The sequence below is a fragment of the Spinacia oleracea genome, chromosome 4 (genome assembly GCF_020520425.1).
Source record: "Spinacia oleracea cultivar Varoflay chromosome 4, BTI_SOV_V1, whole genome shotgun sequence".
Taxonomy (NCBI): domain Eukaryota; kingdom Viridiplantae; phylum Streptophyta; class Magnoliopsida; order Caryophyllales; family Amaranthaceae; genus Spinacia; species Spinacia oleracea.
In genome coordinates this window covers 17637024-17657732 of record NC_079490.1, presented here as the reverse complement: position 1 = coordinate 17657732, position 20709 = coordinate 17637024, and the positions used below count along the sequence as shown (strand labels likewise).

Below are 20709 nucleotides of genomic sequence, written 5' to 3'. Positions count from 1 at the left end.
ATCAAAGCCATTCTCCAAGATGCTTGATTCCCATAGCTGCAGTGTGCGAGTTGTGCTTTGCCTGCGGCAGAGGTTTAGTTAATGGATCTGAGATGTTGTCATCAGTTCCAATCTTGCTTATCTCGACTTCTTTTCTTTCAACGAACTCTCGTAGAAGGTGAAATCTACGAAGTACATGCTTGACTCTCTGGTGGTGTCTAGGCTCCTTTGCTTGTGCAATAGCTCCATTATTATCACAATACAGAGATATTGGTCCTTTAATGGAGGGGACTACACCAAGTTCACATATGAACTTCCTTAGCCATATAGCTTCCTTTGCTGCTTCATGTGTAGCAATGTACTCTGCTTTGTTGTAGAATCCGCAATGGTGCTTTTCTTAGCACTTTTCCAGCTTACTGCACCTCCGTTGAGGCAGAAGACAAACCCAGACTGTGATCTGAAATCATCTTTGTCGGTTTGGAAACTTGCGTCCGTATAGCCTTTAACAATTAATTCATCATCTCCACCATAGACCAGGAAATCATCTTTGTGCCTTTTCAGGTACTTCAGAATATTCTTGGCAGCAGTCCAATGTGCCTCTCCTGGATCTGACTAGTATCTGCTCGTAGCACTGAGTGCGTACGCAACATCCGGGCGTGTACATATCATAGCATACATAATTAAACCAATCAATGATGCATATGGAATCTCATTCATTCGTCTACACTCATCTAGTGTTTTTGGGCACTGAGTCTTGCTTAGAGTCATTCCATGAGACATGGGTAGGTAGCCTCGCTTGGAGTCTGCCATATTGAACCTTTCAAGCACCTTATTGATATAAGTGCTTTGACTGAGTCGAATCATCTTTTTATATCTATCTCTGTAAATCTTAATGCCCAGTATGTACTGTGCTTCTCCTAGATCCTTCATCGAAAAACATTTCCCAAGCCAAATCTTGACAAAGTTCAACATAGGTATGTCATTTCCTATAAGTAATATGTCGTCGACATATAATACTAGAAAAGAAATTTTGCTTCCACTGACCTTCTTGTATACACAAGATTCGTCTGCGTTCATGATGAAACCAAAGTCACTGACTGCTTCATCAAAACATATATTCCAGCTCCTTGATGCTTGCTTCAATCCGTAGATTGATTTCTTAAGCTTGCATACCTTTTTAGCAATCTTTGGATCCTCAAAACCCTCAGGCTGTGTCATAAACACAGTTTCTGTTAAAACGCCATTTAAGAAAGCGGTTTTGACATCCATCTGCCATATTTCATAATCATAATATGCAGCGATTGCTAACATTATCCGAATAGACTTTAGCATTCCAACTGGTGAAAAGGTTTCATCGTAATCCATACCGTGGACTTGCCTGTAACCTTTTGCAACCAATCTAGCTTTGAAAACTTCTAGTTTCCCATCCTTGTCTTTTTTCAGTTTGAAAACCCATTTGCTTCCTATGGCTTGGTAGCCATCTGGCAAATCGACCAAATCCCAAACTTGGTTTTCAGATATGGAGTCTAATTCAGATTGCATGGCTTCTTGCCATTGCTTGGAGCTAGGGCTCGTCATAGCTTGTTTGTAAGTCGCAGGTTCATCACTTTCAAGTAATAGAACTTCATAGCTCTCGTTCGTCAAAATACCTAAGTACCTTTCCGGTTGAGATCTATATCTCTGCGATCTACGCGGGGTTACATTTCTAGATGGTCCTTGATTCTCACCAGATACTTCTAAAGATCTCTGAGTTTCATCCTGAATGTCATCTTGAGCATTCTCTAGAGTTTGTTGTTCGACTCGAATTTCATCGAGGTCTACTTTTCTCCCACTTGTCATTTTGGAAATGTGATCTCTTTCCAAAAAGATACCATCTCGAGCAACAAACACCTTGTTCTCAGATGTATTGTAGAAGTAATACCCCTTTGTTTCCTTTGGATAGCCCACAAGGATACATTTGTCAGATTTTGGATGAAGTTTGTCTGAAATTAATCGTTTGACGTATACTTCACATCCCCAAATCTTAAGAAAAGACACTTTTGGAGGCTTTCCAAACCATAACTCATATGGAGTCTTTTCAACAGCTTTAGACGGAGCTCTATTTATAGTGAGTGCAGCTGTATTTAGTGAATGTCCCCAAAATTCTATTGGAAGTTCGGCCTAACCCATCATTGATCTAACCATGTCTAGCAAGGTTCTATTCCTCCGTTCCGACACACCGTTCCATTGTGGTGTTCCAAAAGGAGTCAATTCTGATAGAATTCTACATTCTTTCAGATGGTCATCAAATTCATAGCTCAGATATTCACCGCCTCTATCAGACCGCAGTGCCTTAATCTTCTTGCCTAATTGATTCTCTACTTCACTCTGAAATTCCTTGAATTTGTCAAAGGATTCAGACTTATGCTTCATCAGGTAGACATAACCATACCTACTGAAGTCATCAGTGAAAGTGATAAAGTAGCTGAAACCCCCTCTAGCATTTGTACTCATTGGTCCACATACATCTGTATGGATTAAACTCAACAGTTCATTTGCTCTTTCTCCAACTTTAAAGAAAGGCTGCTTTGTCATTTTTCCAAGTAAACATGATTCGCACTTACCATAATCCTCTAAGTCAAATGGTTCTAGAATTCCTTCTTTTTAAAGTCTTTCGATGCGTTTCAAGTTAATGTGGCCTAATCGACAATGCCACAGATAGGTGAGATCTGAATCATTCTTTTTTGGCCTTTTTGGTTATGTTATAAACTTGTTTGTCGTGATCTAATAAATAAAGTCCATTGACTAATATAGCATATCCATAAAACATCTCTTTAAAATAAAACGAACAACTATTTTCTTTTATTAAAAAGGAAAATCCCTTAGCATCTAAGCAAGAAACAGAAATGATGTTTTTAGTAAGACTTGGAACATAGAAACAATCTTCCAGTTCCAAAACTAGCTCAGAGGGCAACGACAAATAATAAGTTCCTACAGCTAATGCAGCAATCCTTGCTCTATTTCCCACTCGTAGGTCGACTTCACCCTTGCTTAACCTTCTACTTCTTCTTAGTCCCTGTGAATTGGAACATAAGTGTGAGCCACAACCTGTATCTAATACCCAAGAAGTTGAATTAGCAAGTATACAGTCTATACCTGAAGATGGAACGACTGTTCCGTTCTTCTGATCTTCCTTAAGCTTTGGACATTCTTTCTTGTAATGGCCTATTCCATCACAATAAAGACAGCTTGATGTGGACTTGTCCTGCTTTGTCTTCTTTCTTAACTCAGCATTTCCCTTGGACTTTCCACCTTTCTTGAAAGGTCTCCCTTTAGCCTTGAGTAAATCTTTGGCTTCACAGTCGAGTACTATCTCAGCCTTTTTGACAAGGTGAACAAACTCTGCAACTGTTTCTTCTCTTGGTTCACTTAGGTATAGTTGCTTGAAGCGACCAAACCCACTGTGCAGTGAATTGAGCATGATAGAGATTGTCATCCTTTCGCTTATTGGTGTTCCTAGCAGACTTAGGCGATCAAAATATGAAAGCATAAGCTCCACATGGAACCTTAGTGGGACGCCTACCCTTTGTTTATTGCGAAGGAGCTGAACATGTGTTTCTTGGACCTCCATCCTAAAACACATGTTATGAGAAATAACCTTTATACCAGTCATTGATTCAATCAACTCATGGACATTGAGGTCCCTGTCCTCCGTGTTTCCACGACAGATATCCCTCAGATTCTTGATGAGAGTAAAAGGTTCGTAAGCTACAAACCTTCTAGCTCATTCATCAGGGATATTGTTCAGCATGAGACTCATAACCTTTTTGAGATCCGCATCCCAGACAGCAAATCTTTCAGGGGTCATGTCTCTGGTATAGTAGCTTTGCATGGGATGTAACAGTACATACTGAAGTCCATTGAGTTTGACTACTTCAACTAGCTTAGCTTCCCATTCAAGAATATTTGTTAGGTTCAGGTTGACCATAAGCTCAGAACCCATGACGATGTTTTGATTGTTGTTTGCCATAGTAAAACTACAATTGAAAAAGAATAAACAAATAAATAACCATTCACAGTTTCTCTTAACAAACTTTAAATTCTAGCAAACATGCATAATTTATCATTTATTAAGCATTTTATTCAAGTTATGTGTTCCGGCAGGTGTGAATAAAATGATTCCAAGATCCTTAAATCATTGAAGAATTAAGCACATTATGTATTTAGACTCAATTCTAAAATATTTTAGGTAAGCAAAGCCTTTGCTAATTGTCTAGAAACTACTCTTGGTTGATAGGTACATCTAAGAACTTATTAGGTAAACCTATCTCATTTTCCACGACATAAAATGACTCCTTACTTATATGTTGAGTTTCACCAAAACTAACATGTACTCGCAATTATTTGTGTACCTTACCCCTTTAGGATCAATAAGTAACACCTCGCTATGGCGGAAAACTAACTAAGATTGATGTAAAGGTTTATCCAAGTAAGTGTTATTTTGGCATGGCACCTTTTAACTCAATTTTAAAGTTTGGAACTTAAGGCTCTTACTATGTTGGTTAGATTTTAAGTGAACTAAAATACTTAATCATGCAACATAATCAAGCCACAATCTCATGCATAATTAAGACATATTTAAAGCAATAAATAACTTAAAGCATGCATAAGATATAAATGTGATCTAGTATGGCCCGACTTCATCTTGAAGCTTCAACTTCAAAGTCCGTCTTGAAAATGGATTGGAAACTCCGTCTTGAATATCACCATGGGAGGCGCCATTTTCTTCAAATAGGATCAGCTATAATTTAAACTAATTACAACTATTTGATGGTACGCAGACCATATTTAAATTAAAAACTTTGGTGCATTAGACCAATTTTACATTCAAATTAATGGTACGCATACCATATTTTCTATTCTATTTGGGCCATACTAGTCACTTTTCAAGAACCTGCAAAACAGTACATATACAATATATACCATTCACCCATTCATATTCATGAATGGCCCACATAGCTGGTTAGTAGAACATATTATGCATTACATAAACATTTGCAACAATTAATCAAGGGTTCCAATAATCTACCAATTATTCAATCCTTATTAATTCTAATCAAGTTGTTTTAACCTTAAAGGAATGTAGACCTAATCAAGAGTTTATGACTAAAGGCTCCCACTTAAAACAATAAATTTACATGCTTTACTAATTTTAAACATAAATTGTATTTCCTAGTCTAACCGGAAACATACAAATTCAATTAAAATTTAAAGCTCATATAAATTATTTATTGAATCCTTTAATTTATTTTCAGTTGAATCAAATAATTAAATGAATTTAAATTTATTCAAGGTTTTAATTTTAGTAAAATAATTAGTATAAATTAGAATTAATAATAATTAGATTATTCAAAATTAAATTCTGAGAAAACAATTTAAATTACGAATTTTAAAGTTAATTAAAATCGTTTCCGAACTGAAAATGTAAAATTAAATTCAAAACGCATCAATCGTAACAAGACGAGGCACTTGGGCTTGCGCCCAAGCCCCATCGAGTCACGAGGCAGTAGCGCCCCAACGATTGATCGCACAGCAACGCATGAGCAGGCCACACGCATCGCAGCCAGCCCAGGCCACGCTGCGCGCAGCCTGCCTCACTCGACGCGTCTGGTCTCTCCGCTGGGTGAGGCAGCGCGCGCTGTGGCGCAGCACCCATCGCTGCCCACACGCGTCTGCTCGCTCGGCTCATGCCTTGCCCCATCACCCATCGCGCAGCACACACGCCCAGCACCATTGCCTCGCACGCGCGCCATTGCTTGTTGCTCGTTGCATTCGTACCGCATGGGAGACGAGCTCCTTTGCTCGTCGTCGCATGCTCGCACTATACAACACCCCTTAAAGGTAACACGTAGCTTCCTTTGCTTTTTGCGTGCAACATTCATGAGCGAATTATATAAAAATTAAAATTTTTTAATTCAAATTTATAGACAAATTAATAAATTATATTAATTTCATAACTTTAGGGCGAAAATCGAAAATTTATTAATCAATTAATTTCCGATTATCATGGACTCAAATCTAGGTCATAAAAATTTAAAATTTATCAAAAATCAACAATTTTTATGGTGGTTTTTAATCATGAATACCTAATTAAATCGTTAATTAATTATGAAAATCAAATCAAATTCTAAATTTATTCGAATTTCAACAAATTAATTACAATTACAAATTAGGTTGTATAATTAACAAGCTTAGGCACTTAAATTTGTTAAACATATACAGTAGGTCAATCAAAAATTCAAGATTTAACAACAAGAAGCGCAAATATTTATTTTAACATCTCAAAAATTACAAATTTTGCGTTCGAAAAACTAAAACATCCGAAAAGTCATAGTTAGGCTTCGAATTCGGGAATTCTGGGTTCGGCCGAAAATTAGTATTTTTGTCAAAATTTTAGAATGCCTTTTACATACAGAATTGACACAAAAATCACTCGATTTCGTTGAGTAACGAAGAAACTGCCGAAAAACTGCGAACATATAATTAAATAAACGCAAATTTGCAATTAATTAAAATTACGAAATTAATCACCCCTTTTAATTCTTTGCAAATTTATAAAATTTAACCATGTTAAGCAATTATTATGGAATTAATTAGAGGCTCCTGATACCACTGTTAGGTTATGATACATATAATTGAATATAAATCATGCAGAAAAACCATAAAAGCCAGGATTCCAAATTAATTGCCACATAACAATTAGCATAATTTAGGATGCATACTCTTTGTAGCGTGCCTCCCTTGCTGCGCCCGAACCGAACAAGAACAAGTCTTTAGGACTCCAAGTGTCGTCCCTCCGTAGATAGTCCACAGCACGCTCGAATCCGCCTTTGGTTTAATTAACTAGAATTGCGCCAAAGGTACTATGTGTTTTTCGGATTTTATGACAAATAAAAGTCTGAGTTTTAAGCCTAAAACTTGAATGAATACTTGAATTACTCGTTATAAATTGTGAACCATCATCACCTATTTATAGGGTATGGGTATCTGATATTAGAATCCTACGGGAAACGATTTAGCGAATCTGAATTAATATTAAATTCAATCACTTAATTTATCTAGTAGACTTAGGAAATCAATATATACGAATACTAATCGATTAAGGTTTCGTACACAAGCACAAAAACACACGCACGCACAGCAGCCAACGAGGGGCGCCATGCGCGCGCGCGCTGATCCCAGGCCCAGCAAGTGCTCGCAGCCCACGAGGGGCGCGCCTGCTGGCCTTGCTCGCGCTTGGGCTTTGCTTGCTTTGGTCGCGCGGTCTTTGCTAGGCGTTGGGCCTAGCTTCGTGCTAGGCCTTGCGTTTAGCAAGCTCGTCCGATGTTTATTCGTACGTCGCGCTTCCGATTAATTTTCCGATTCCGGAATTCATTTCCGATACGAACAATATTTAACATTTTCGATTCCGGAATTAATTTCCATTTCGAACAAATATTTAATATTTCCGTTTCCGGAATTATTTTCCGATTCCGATAATATTTCCGATTCTGACAATATTTCCGTTTCCGGCAATATTTCCGATTCCGGCAATATTTCCATTTCCGATAATATTTTCCGATACGTACCATGTTTCCGTTTCCGGCAACATCTACGACTTGGATAATATTTATATTTCCGATATGATCCATATTTCCGTTTCCGGCAATATCATCGTTTCTGGAGTATTCATTATTTGCCTTTGACGATCTCAGCTCCCACTGGAACCAAGATCCGTCGATTCCGAATATCCATAGATAGAGTATTTAATTCCATTAAATACTTGATCCGGTTACGTACTATTTGTGTGACCCTACGAGTCCAGTCAAGAGTAAGCTGTGGATTAATATCATTAATCCACTTGAACTGAAGCGGCCTCTAGCTAGGCATACAGCTCACTTGATCTCACTGAATTATTAACTTGTATAATTAACACTGAACCGCATTTATTAGACTTACCATTAAATGCATACTTGGACCAAGGGCATTATTTCCTTCACTGCACACCCACATATTTTTGCAGAATCTAAAGACACCTTCATACTTCAAATACACCCATTGAACTCGATCTCCTTCCAGTGGAATATAACACCCAGGTAACAATGGCTGAGAAATATCAACCAAAACTTTTTCCCTCAATTCTGAGTTCAACAATCGATCTCCATTGACATTATCCAACACATCAATGTAGCCAACTTGCTCAAAAATTTGCCTTGCCCACCTCTCCGTCAAGTAAGGCAAAGGTAACCCATGCATCCTAACCCATAAACTTGTCGTGTTGAAATTAATCAGATCTGGACTATCCAGACTATCAAATCTTCTAAAATTGATAAGTCTACCATCCACCACAGCAGTGTGTTGACGAATAATTGCTTCCATATCCCCTCTGTCTCAACATTCAAACAAGAAAAACGACCCAAATTGATGTACCCGGATTTCATTTCTACTGACCCACCATGTTCTCACAATGTGTTGAATGAGTGAAACTACAAGCGGGTTTCTTCCAACAAACCTTCCAATTACTGAGTTGCTGTAATTAATTCTCCCCCTTGGAGAAAATTCGGAGGCGGATCAATCAACGACCCCATTCGAAAGATCCCCCTTTGATCTCTTTGGTTAGGCCTTGGGTTCGCAGAGTTTTGATGTAAATTGCCATTTTGGGAAGGTTGGTGGGGGGGGGGGGTTTGATTGCTCATGATTAAGATAGAAAACAGGAAGCAACTGAACACACTGGATAAAACCAGAGAGTAAAAGAGAAATTTAAGAGAGAAAGAGTTGAAGGTAGGTGATCTTCAAGCTTGAGAAGATCAAACACAATAAGTAGCCGAAAAAGATTGAGAAACGATGGGTTTTGAAATGCATGCAAGCCACTTGGCCAAAACCCTCAAATGGTTTTCTCTCTTCTCAGAAACCACTGAACCCTTTTGATAACCTTCAGAAGACTCACGCAAGAAATCAATTGGCCAAAACCATAAAGTTGAAAAAAGAAAACAACTTTCCGAAGAAGATTAAAGATTAACCTTTAGAAAAACTTAGAAAATGAGGAATTGATTGGCTCAAGAAAATATAATGATGGTTTTCCTTGAATGAACCACTAAGATTAATTGCATGAAACAGTAATCAAGGAGAAAACTCAAGCGTCCCAAATCTGATTGGATTAAAATGTGGTGTAAAAAACTAAAAAGGCCATGTCTTTAGATCAGAAAAAGAAAGTTTAGAAAGATTTTTGGTTAAAGGGGAAGACTTGGTAAACTGATAACAATCAGTCTTGCATGCTACAGTACAACTCAAGTATTTTGAACTTGACTAAACTCACCTAGTGAGAGATGCTCTCGTTTTAGAGAGAGAGTTTTAGAAGGGAGGTTTCATAGTTGTCACAATGTCTCATTTTCTCTTAAGGATAATACCAATTTATTTTCTTTTCTAATTGGTGATATGATTAGCATTTGACTAATTAGAGATCATAGAAACGTCAAGCTGAGAAAAGTTTTGAGTAATGGAATCTTACCACGGAGATCATAAAAATGAATAAAACTACTATAGTTCTATTCATTTTTTCACATCATTAACATGATCTACATATTCTAATTAGTCAAACCAGCTGAGAATTTGACACCAGTTGCTGGCAACCATGACATCCCATCAATGAATTGTTCAACAGTAAAGAACGTAGCTTCAGAAACATCTCGGATAATGTGAAACCCAGGCCATTTTACCCGGCCCGATAACAATGCTCCAGGCCCATAATTCCTATACTCTCCAAAGTACAAAGTATTCAAAGCATAATTTCCATACCACTCTAGCCAACCCTTAGGTTGAATTGTAGCACTCATGTAGGTGTTCATGTAGACCACCCTAGAGAAGGGCTTCCAGGGTCGGCCCAAGTAGGCGGGCTGGTTCGCGTAAATGTGGCTACTTTGGATCGAGAAGCCCGTGCTTTGGTGTGGGCTTTTTCTTCCTTGGGCCGTGATGGTAACCTTTTGGAGTGGAAGTGGGGTACGAGAGTAGATGTTGCAATTCTGGATCACCGCGGCCCCGTTACCAAATATGAAGTCGATGGTACCATAGATGTTACAATTCCTATAGAATTGGCGTAGGGAATGTGCGTAGAGAGTGTCTTGGTATCCTTCCATACTACACTGGTAAAATGCTGATTGGTCGGAATCTACTCGAAGGGCCACTGCTTGGTGGTTCTTGGGGCCCGCGGTGTTTCGGAATGTGATGCCTTTTGCTATGAAGCCCTTGCCAGAGACAGCTGCATGTGAAGGTATGTTCTTTAGCAAAAGAGAGATTTCAAGAGTATGTGACTTTATAGCTTTAGAGCCTTGTTGTGAGTATTTTTACTTTTTGACATGTAAAAAGTCGGCATATATTTTTTTTATCCAAATAATCTAACTTTTTTGTTCCACAAGAATAATTCCAACTTTTGATTAATATTAATAACATAGTTTTTTGAAATCAATGGGGCTAAAATAAATGTGATATAGATTTCTACTATTGGGCCTTCTTTACAAATTTCATTCATCAAATATTACTTTCGGCCCAATCATATGTAATTGGGTCCTACTAAAGGCCCAGGCCTGTTATTAGTCCAATTATGCTATAACAGCTTAAACATTTTCAACATTATTTTGTACGAGACAGGTTTAATGGATTTTGAGGCCGGAGTAACTTTTATACTTTATTTGTTTCACAAATATCGCACCATTTTTAACTTTTTCTAACTTCTCCCGGCCACATAAAATATGTTACAGAACAAAGAAAAAATTGAATCATGTATAGTAACCATAGAAAAAGCTTACCAAAAGTAGCGCTGCGAAAGGTAGTCCAGCCTTGCATGAAATTTCTATTACTAGAGATGACCGTAGCTCCAATGCCATCACCCATCAACATAATATTAGTCTTCTTCTTTTTCATATCAACGTTTTCATTATAAACACCTTTCTTTACATATATAACATGCCTCCGGTTACTATGATTCGGAGCGTCGTCGATTGCTTCGTTAATCGACCGATACTTCCCGGTACCATCCAACGAAACAACCGCGTCTAAATGAATTCCCTTACTTGTGGAAGAAGAAACCACAAGTTCCTTATCACCCTCAGTCATCCATTTAGGAAAATAATCTTGATCGTTATTTTTATTAGTATCATTATTATTGTGGTAATGATTATGCCTAGGGGGTCTAAAGGGTAAGGCATGTAATTGTGTGTACAAAGTTAAAACATTGCTAATAAGTTGTGTTACTTGTGTTAAACTACCCTTAATATTATTCCTAACATGTTGGTTCGTACCCTCGAACCCTTCGAGACAAGTATCTTGGTTGCTAACCGCGGCACTAAGCCATGCTTGGAGGTCTCCTCCACGGTCATGGACAGACCCACGAACTCGAATCTCTCTCATTTCGGAGAGAGACCAAGCGAGCTCCGTGACTGAATAGTCAAGGAGCTCTTTACAATCCTCCACTGCTATCTGTTCGCGAGCAGTGGAGGATGAAAGGGAGCTAAAATCAGAAACCTTTCTTAGGGCTAGTTGAACTTCATTCAGAGAAGTCTCTAAGGCGGCCTTAAGGACCGAAGAAGCGTTCCTAGGGCCGTTTGGTAGCCTAGATTCGACGTTGGAAAGGCAATTGATTTCGTCCTCTACGTTGGCGCATGCTTGGGAGATCATATTTTGTAGGATTTTGGCTGGAATTTGATTGTAAACGGTCTTTTCGTTGTAGAGGGCTTCATTAAGGGAAAGCGAAAGTAGAAGTAGGATGAGAAATGGTAATATTTTGGACATTTTTGGGTAGGGCATGCAAAATAATGGAGGAAACTAAGGAAATTGTGGTCACAAAATTAAATTTGAGTGTTTGTGTTAATGTTATTATAGTTTCTTTTAGGGTAGGGTCATGTATGATAATTGTGAAAAGTTATGCTTTTACCCTAACCAAAGTTTTGTTTATTCCAATTAAGGTAAAAGTTTGAAGCTAATCTCAACTTTTATGCTTTGCTTGATGCCTTGATTCGGAATGATGGCTTCTTATTGGCTTCGTTTTCCATGGAGTAACTTTCGCTAGGTCAGTGAGCTTCTACTACTTGTTGAACTTCTATTGGTTTTCTTTTAGAATAGATGTATAGATAATGGTAAAGATCAATAATACTAGTGGCAGTGACGGATCTTGAACAATTTAACTGGTACAGTACAATAGAAGACTATAAGAGTTGGGCAATATAGTGTGGGATTTTGTACAATGGAACTCGAATTTGAAGGGGTGGACTTGGTTTCAACATAAGCCATAAGGTAACTTCTAACCTTACCTTATGTTACACAATTTGGTAATAAAGCATTGGGGTTCAACACAACTACTCAAGCCATAAGGTAAAGCCCAAACCATAACGCTACATTTGGTAAACAAGCTTTTGGAAAAGATGTTACATAATGTTTATTGAATTTGGCACACACCTTATTACAACAAGAATCAATGGACCAAGTTTCTCTGTTAATGAAACAAACACATATTCTTCAGTAATACTTATTCTAATCCCATCTAATTTTACATCCTCTGGACCAAAGAAACTGAATTAATTCATGGGAAAGGGAAGATTTAAGATATCCAAGCAATTTAACCTTTTTTAGTTGGATGCAACATGCCCTAAGGGCTAGCTCAAATCCTTTTGCTGATACATTAGGAAGGTGAACCAGATTCGCGTCTTGAAGACATGTAAGTTTACTCAGCACCATCCATAAGGCTGCATCTGATATGCCACAATGACAAAGGCTTATCTGACAACGCGAATGCAGACTGTTATAAGTAATTCAGACTTGCTTAACTAGTTGTTTAACCCGTGCAATGCACAATATTAGGTTGGTTATTAGTAGACTAATGGTTACAAATTACCTCGCGTATGTTGTTGGGGTGGTTGGCAAGAGCACAGAAACCCGAGTCTTGAATGTTCTGACAGTGCTTCAGGTCCAATACTGCTAGCTTCTTGCATCCAGCAGCAACGGCTTGTAGTCCAACACCAGTGACACTCATTAGCCCGCGCATCTCTAGGACGTTTAACTCCTCCAGTCTGCCGATGTACTCCATTCCCTTATCAGTTAAACTAGTGCAATATGAAATATTCAGCTTCTTTAACTTCTTGCACCCGTTTGATAGTGCTGCCATTCCTTCATCTCCAATATTTGGACACCTACAAACAAGGTTGTCAAAATCGAGATTCTACTTTGCATCTAAGGGACTCTTAGAATCGAATTGTAAAATTAAATCGTAAGATTCAACGAACAGTACGTGTAATCAAGATTTCATTCTCAAATTTCATTGAAGGTGTTTAAATTACAGGTGAAAAACTTAATAATTGAAATATATACTTGACTATTACTCCTTCCGCCTTGTATGGTAAGTGATATAATTAAATAAAAATCGAGAGTAAAACTTATGAGGTTTTCGCTAGTCAAGACCATATTTACGATTCTACGATTTGAATCGCGATTTTAACAAACATTGTTGCATATGCAACAACTTTTTCTTTAAAGGCATATGCAGACACTACAAAATTATGCGTCAATTAGAGATGGATTTTGAGACGGATACAATAAACGTCTCAAACTTGAGACGGATTACTAAAATTTCGTCTCTAAATTAAAACTAAGATGGAATTGTATATGGAATTTCAAAAATTCCGTCTCAAATTTGTAATGGATTTGTAAAAATTCCGTCTCAAATTTTTATGAGACGCCCTCTATAGAGACGCCCTATTTCTGTCTCAAATTCGTCTCTAAGCATCAATTTGAGACGGATTTAGACTATATAGAGACGAAATTCCTCGTCTCTATAAAATGATTATTTTGTAGTGAGAAGAACTTAACAAACCTATCCTTACAGCAAAGTCAGGGTGTGTACCGGTATAAATCGAGTTCACAGATCTTGGAACAGTTGGAAGCAATGTAGAACAATCCTTTCTCTGATATGTTATCACAAAGCCCTACTTTTAACAGTTTAAGTTCTGAACACCGAGACAAGAAACCAAGAGCTGCAAAGTGAAAAAAAATACTCCTGTTTTCAATCAAACACTCTGTAACTTATTCTGAAATATAATGAATCAGAAGAAGATAAAGTTGCATACCAGTGTCATTTATACCAGAACAATCAGTAAGATCTAGCTCCTCAAGAAGAACACAGGAGGAGCCAAGGAGTTGAAGATTCTTTTCAGTTACATAACCACAAGACTCCAACTTCAAGCACTGGAGTTTTTTACACGACCCTGCAATGGCTGCAACCGCGTCATCAGTAACAGCATCACAACACGAAAGATTAAGGGTTTTTAAGTTACAGCAGCCTGTTACAAGCTGTATGATGTAAATGTCTCGCAGTCCTATGCATTTACTTAGCCCAATTTCGACAAGAGATGTGCAGTTTTTTGTGATGGTCTGGAAAGTAGCTTGAGAAACTCGAGCACCATCGGCTTTGAATACAGTTAGAGACTTTAAGGTCTTCAATGCACAAAGAAGATCAGAGGTGAGATCCTGCCAAAGATGTAACATGAGAGTTTAAGATCAGAAAACATTAGTTGTTATATCTGAATGGAAGGAAGAAATAAGGAAAGGGTTTCCCACAGTTTAAATAGTACTCACGACCATACAATGGCTTGCAGTTAGCTGCTGCAGTTGATGATGTCCTTTAACCACTGAACATAAACCAGCTGAAGAAATGCCATCACACCTTGACATATCTACTACCTACAACCGTACCACAGAGGACAATTTGATAACTTCATTATACGTTATTGTCTATTGAGAAACAATGAATCCTAGCTAGGAGCCCGTACTACATATATACTAGTTGCAAAAATAAACTTGCCATTCATTTTTTGGTTCATGCTAAAAATTTGGGAGAATAGGGACATTTTTTTTTTCTCCCTCTCTCCGTATGAGCCACAAGGACAATATAAATTACAAAGGGTGAGAGGATTCGAACCTGAGACACATCGTATACAGACCCTCACTTTTTACCACTATGAACATAGGTTATCGAACTTCTTAACCACAAACTAAGCTAGTACAAAATAAAGAATTGAAGTAACATGTCTTAATATGAGTGCCCTAATTAGAAGTTGAGCAGATAGTCTAACATAGTACTCCCTCCGTCCCAGAATTATAGTCTTGTTTCTATTTTTGGCTATTAAGTTCCTCACTTTCTCATGTACTATATTAATTAAAAAATGCATTGATAATACAACAAAACAAAAACAAGTATTATATTCCATTTCCCCTTGTATTATATTTCGTACTTTATTCCACTTTTCCATACAAATCAATCATCATTCGTACTTTATTCCAATTTTCCATGTAATATATTCCATTTTTTTTAAAATCCGTATTTTTAGTCAAACAAGGCTATAAATATATGACGGAGGAAATACATATTATAAAAGTGAATGTCAACTAAATTAGTTAATAGAGTCTTAATATTAAGTACCCAAGTTTTGTAATCGAATCTCGTCTATGCATGTCCTTTGAAGACATCCCTTAACAATATACTCGTGTCAGACACTATATATTAATAGGACGATGATAAAGGTCGCAAGTTGCGACAACATTTAATTGTCGCAATCTTACGTGTCGCAGTTTAATTGGTACATATAAGCGCCACGTAGACTACGCGTCATCTTAATATTTTTACTATTAATTCAATATTTCAACTACGAAAATATGTAAATAAGGTAGCCGATATAAAAAAGGGAAAAAATTAGAATATTAAGATTTTCCTACCTTATTTTTATAACATGTATAATAAAAAAATATAAGTTAAATATTTTAATTTCCAATTTAAGTCATGACATATAAGCCTGCCACGTCATCATTGTGACACGGCTTAAAGGTCGCATGTTGCGACCTTTATCAGTTTCGATATTAATAATCCCTAGAACAATTGGTCCTAGTGAAATGCTTTTCTCATGGGAAAAGAATCCCTAGGCCAGGGATTCCCTTTGTTAGTAAGAAAAGAAAAGAAAAAAAGTCAACTAAAGTACATAAAATGAATCTTGTGGGAGTACTAACCTTAAGTGAAGGGCAGCCATTAGCAAGAGAATGCAACCCAAAGTCATCCACCAAACCACATCCCACCATAACCAAACTCTCTAGTCCTTGCAGCGCCGCAATCGAATGCAATGATGCACTTGTTATCTGCAACCGAAAAAATCAATCATTGTTTAAAATTAGATTTCATCCTAAAATCAATTGCTAATTATAAATTTAGCAAAGTGTTTAATATCTCGTATCTTCTTCAATGCTTGACAACTAACATTTTGAGAAGTTGAATAATTTACCGTTACTATTTAGACAAATATTAAGAATTTAAGATAAAAGAAAAGGAAGTAAATATTTTTTCTAAAAATAATATGAAGCATAATATCAATAACATTACAAAAACAGACTAAAATGAAAACAGTAAAGATCATTTTAAAAATATAAATTAGATGCAATACCAAAAGAAAAGAAACAACAAACCTTGAGGGAAGAGACATCGAGGAACTTCAATCCCAAGCACTTAGTTGCAAGAAGGCCAATCCCAAGATCAGTAATCTCCAAGCACCATTTCAAGCTTACATTCTCTAATCCTGCGCATCCCACCGCAATGTGGGCCAACCCCACATCACCTATGCTTAAGCACTTATCCAACCTCAGCTCCTTCAACCCCGTGGCGCAGGATAGCGCGAGGGCCTCCCTATCTCCGAACCTCTTACACCAGTACGACACGTCGAGGGACTCGAGGTTTTCGCACGAGCGTGCGAGAGCCTCGAGTCCCACACGTGTAAGGCCGGACGCGCGGCCGAGGGAAAGACATGTTATGCGTTGGCGTATGAGAGGGGAGATGGCGAAGGCGAGGGAGTCGTCGACGCGAGGGCATAAGGAGAGGTCGAGGGTGTGGAGGGAGGGAAGTTTTGGGAGTAGAGAGAGAATGATGGATGGGTGGAGGGGGCGGAGGTGGGTTAGACTCAGTGAGTCGACGCGGTGGAAGGTGGTGCAGACGAGTCGAAACGATTTACGGTGAGTGGTGTCGAGGAGGAGGGAGTGGATGTGAGCTAGGAGGTCGTCGGTTAAGAGGGAGAGGGGTAAGGAAGGGCATTGTTGGTGTAATTGTAAGATAGTCATTAGACTAAAACTAAACTTAGTTGATAATGAAGTAATTAAGTAGTGATTAGAAGAGTTTATTGTGAGAGATGGAATGATGATGAAAGAGAGAGATCATATATATGTTCTTATATATATGAAGGTGACTTTGGTAAACATATGAAGCTTTTAAAAAAGAGACTACTTGGAAGTTGGAAGGTTATATGACTTGGTGTATATGTGTTTATTAATAATATATATGGGGTTTCCATGTTTGTATTTATGTATTACTTTAATGGATAATCAAACTACTAGCATTAGTAACATAACCCTTAAATCATCTCCAATGGTTGTAGTTAGGGACTAACTTGTAATTCTTACAAATTTCAAGCTACTAGCTTAACGATTGGAGTTCAAATGATAATAAGCCTGGCCATTGGGGCTTAACAAGCTAATTTGCTTGAAAAAAAATGGCTAATGAAATAGTATTAATTAAATTAAATTAAAAATATTGAGTGATAAATATGATTATAACAATATCAAGCTAGTAGCTAGCCATTGGGGTACCAACTAGTTAAAAAGGGAAGTAGCTTGATATATTAATTGTGTGGCATGACAAGCTAATTAAGCAATTAGCTTATCGTTGAAGATGCTCTTATGTGAATATCAAGTAGCTAAGGCTGCGTTCTATTCACCTGATTTTCACTTATTTTTCCTGAGCTTATCTTATCTGAACTTATATGAACTTAACTGAACTTATCAAAACTTATTTTAGTTATAAATTGTACTTGGTCAACCCTTATTTTTTCTAAACTTATCTTATCTGAACTTAACTGAACTATTTTTACTGAAATTAGTGGAAATAAGGTGAAAAGAACAGTGCCTTAATATATAAAGGTTTGAAGTGTGATGTTTGAGATGTGAAATTGAATCCTAACAGAGTCTTTTTTTTAGAATAGAGACTATTTGGATATTGTACTTCATAAATATATGTAGTAAAATAATTCCAGTAACCTAAATTAATAAATTTGAGTTTAATTGTAATAGGCTAAAGACGTGAAAATAATCCTAGTAACTTAAAATAAAAAAGAGTCAGCAACTAAAGTGGTTGTCCTTTATACTCTCTTTGTTTCGTAATAATAGGGACAGTTTTCACCTTGCCAATATAAATATTTGGACATTAATATCTCTAATTTTGTATTCGTAAAACTTATAAAAAGTTGATATTTCAAACACGATCTCACGAAACTATATTTTTCTATACACATAAATTACAAACGATAGTCAAATTAAAATTTATGAATAGTGTCCGAAGTCATAGTGTTTCTATTATTCGAATCGTATATATTATCTCTCCACGGGAAAATGATTAGGGAGTTTATACCTTAAATTCTACTAACACGTAGGAACTCGCGAAACGGATTGGAGTTTCGTACGGCAATTGATAGGAAGTAATACAAGAATGGGGCCCACAAGCTAACGTGCGAAGAACCGTACCTATCTCCATGAATGAAAAGGGTTTTAAATTATCAATACGTAGATACGCGGCATATGCCCTTCTCTAGAAACTCCAGTGTAACACATGGGACCATATGGCCCACTTGCTGTTACATAAACCTGTCTCTAATTGTCTTAATTATAGTCTTAACTAATAACTTATGCTTTCTACTTACTACTAACCTACACCAGTTTCCACCTTCAACTTCATTATTAAATAATTAAATGAAACACCATTATCCACCACCACACCTCCAGAGCATCATCAACATAAACAACCTACTATGCTAATGCTCAAGTAGGCAATTAGCCTTTTCGTTGACTATTCATTCTCCTCCAATTTTATACGACTATGTAGGTTACATGTTGAACTGTCTTATTGTAGATTTGCAGCCTTGTTGGAGAGAGTATTGTAGGATATCGGATCATTGCTAGCGGTTTGTCACATAGGGGTCTTTTAACCGTCTGCGCAACGTCTGAATTCCCGAGACTTGATTCACACCACTGTGCCAGCATATTATGTTGAAAGTTTTTGTTGGAAAGGCAAAAGAAAGCAGTTGAAAAATGAAAGGGGGAAATGTCCCACATTAATATAATACTCCCTCCGTATTTATTTAAGAGATACACTTGGTCGGGCACGGATATTAAGAAAAAAAATTGAATGAAAATAAAATAATAAAACAAGTGGGGTTGGGTAGATATTTTAATAAGTAAAAGTGGGGATCATGTCATTTTAGAGGATGGGGGTGGGGATGGGGTGTAGATAGATTATTTAATTAGATGGTGGGATTGATAAGTTACTAAAAATGGCAAGTGTATCTCTTAAATAAATACGGCCGGAAAAAGCAAGTGTATCTCTTAAATAAATACGGCCGGAAAAAGCAAGTGTATCCCTTAAATAAATACAGAGGGAGTACCAACCTCCTTCTTACTTTATATATGAGGACTTGAGTGTATTATTTGTTTGAGAAAGTGTGAAAGTGGTATGTGTGGACATATAACACATGCAAGTTAGGTCGGGCTCGATATATTGGGGAATGTGATGCGCGGGTGTCGCCAGAGGTTTGGTTAATTCTTGTTACAGGAATCTTACCTTGATTACGTAACGGTTAGAAAAACCGTTCCGTTTTAATTAATTCCTTAGCCGTTTTATGGTTGTTGCAGTTTCCTTAAACACTTATTATATATATATATATATATTCCTCTTTCCATTTTTTTTATAAAAACACATCTTTCAGAAATTGTAATTCATATTCTCTCGAACTCACTTCTGTTTCTGTGCAAATATTATGGTCTCCAATCAGACTTGTGATTGCACACAATCCTTGATGTCGTGTTAACCTTGGAGGACAACCGCAAGCGCTCCATTGCTCGGGATAGCGTAAAATTGTCTTTTAGAATAGTAGTTCGGCCACGGCGCGACAATTGTTCAGTTCGTAATTCGCAATATTCAGATAAGTTGTTCTAATTGTTTTATTTGCTAACATACTCCCATATGTGCAACAAGCATTGAACATAACAATAGTAGAAGAAATATCATGCAATATACTAACATGCAGCAAGATATATACATGCATCAATAAAGGCACACAGGCTCATGGGGGTTGCCTCATATAGATATTTTGAGTCTTAGCATTGGGAAAATGTCAAACATGTAACAAGTTGCTTACCATCTTTATACTCTTTATTTGAGGGCAGAGATGTTCATCGCAAATTATGACTTTACAAATGAGGGAGTGGAGATTCAAACTTGTGATTTATCGTACACATGCTCCATCAGTCTACTATATACTTCTATTGTTATTATATGTGCCAATTTTAATTGTTATGATTTTCAAAATTTTAGGTTTGCCTAATGATTATAGATAACATAAGATATTTAAATTTTGTTGATTTTTGATTCACCAATTTTAAAAATAGTATATAAAGAAACTATGGTTTATTACTCATTTACTCTATAGGAAGGTGAATATGTTTATTATTTCGTGACATATATAGAAAATGTGCAACAAAGTTGTTTGTAAAAAGTGCAGTCGTTAATTATCTAGCAGTACAATTAACTAAATTGTTTTTACATATGAGTAACAATTTGGTTAGATAATTTAAAAAATGGATCAT

The 20709-nt window shown here is 37.0% G+C and overlaps 3 protein-coding genes across 3 annotated transcripts; all 3 read right to left on the bottom strand.

Annotated features, from left to right (window-relative positions):
* Window positions 1–2846: 2846 nt before the first annotated feature.
* On the bottom strand, window positions 2847–4030 carry LOC130459648 (uncharacterized). Its single transcript, XM_056827132.1, has 2 exons — window positions 3115–4030; window positions 2847–3034 (listed from the first exon to the last, which is right to left on the bottom strand). The coding sequence occupies exons 1-2, from the start codon at window positions 3629–3631 to the stop codon at window positions 3018–3020; spliced, it is 534 nt and encodes a 177-aa protein (XP_056683110.1). The 5' UTR covers window positions 3632–4030; the 3' UTR covers window positions 2847–3017.
* Window positions 4031–9269: 5239 nt separating this feature from the next.
* Window positions 9270–11856, bottom strand: LOC110799979 (putative pectinesterase/pectinesterase inhibitor 22). Its single transcript, XM_022005264.2, has 2 exons — window positions 10800–11856; window positions 9270–10252 (listed from the first exon to the last, which is right to left on the bottom strand). The coding sequence occupies exons 1-2, from the start codon at window positions 11794–11796 to the stop codon at window positions 9582–9584; spliced, it is 1668 nt and encodes a 555-aa protein (XP_021860956.1). The 5' UTR covers window positions 11797–11856; the 3' UTR covers window positions 9270–9581.
* Window positions 11857–12329: 473 nt separating this feature from the next.
* On the bottom strand, window positions 12330–17219 carry LOC110799980 (F-box/LRR-repeat protein 3). Its single transcript, XM_022005266.2, has 7 exons — window positions 16492–17219; window positions 16042–16167; window positions 14617–14721; window positions 14109–14508; window positions 13886–14015; window positions 12881–13175; window positions 12330–12765 (listed from the first exon to the last, which is right to left on the bottom strand). The coding sequence occupies exons 1-7, from the start codon at window positions 17134–17136 to the stop codon at window positions 12520–12522; spliced, it is 1947 nt and encodes a 648-aa protein (XP_021860958.1). The 5' UTR covers window positions 17137–17219; the 3' UTR covers window positions 12330–12519.
* Between the last annotated feature and the right edge of the window lie 3490 nt (window positions 17220–20709).

Bases quoted from the DNA above. Each gene is read 5' to 3' on its own strand.
- LOC130459648 (XM_056827132.1), bottom strand. From the start codon at position 3,631: ATGACTGGTATAAAGGTTATTTCTCATAACATGTGTTTTAGGATGGAG.
- LOC110799979 (XM_022005264.2), bottom strand. From the start codon at position 11,796: ATGCCCTACCCAAAAATGTCCAAAATATTACCATTTCTCATCCTACTT. The intron at 10,253-10,799 runs GTAAGCTTTTTC...CTTCACATGCAG, and splicing joins CTTTCGCAGCGCTACTTTTG to CTGTCTCTGGCAAGGGCTTC.
- LOC110799980 (XM_022005266.2), bottom strand. From the start codon at position 17,136: ATGACTATCTTACAATTACACCAACAATGCCCTTCCTTACCCCTCTCC. The intron at 16,168-16,491 runs GTTTGTTGTTTC...TTTCGGTTGCAG, and splicing joins TCGATGTCTCTTCCCTCAAG to ATAACAAGTGCATCATTGCA. The intron at 14,016-14,108 runs GTATGCAACTTT...TTCACTTTGCAG, and splicing joins TTCTGGTATAAATGACACTG to CTCTTGGTTTCTTGTCTCGG.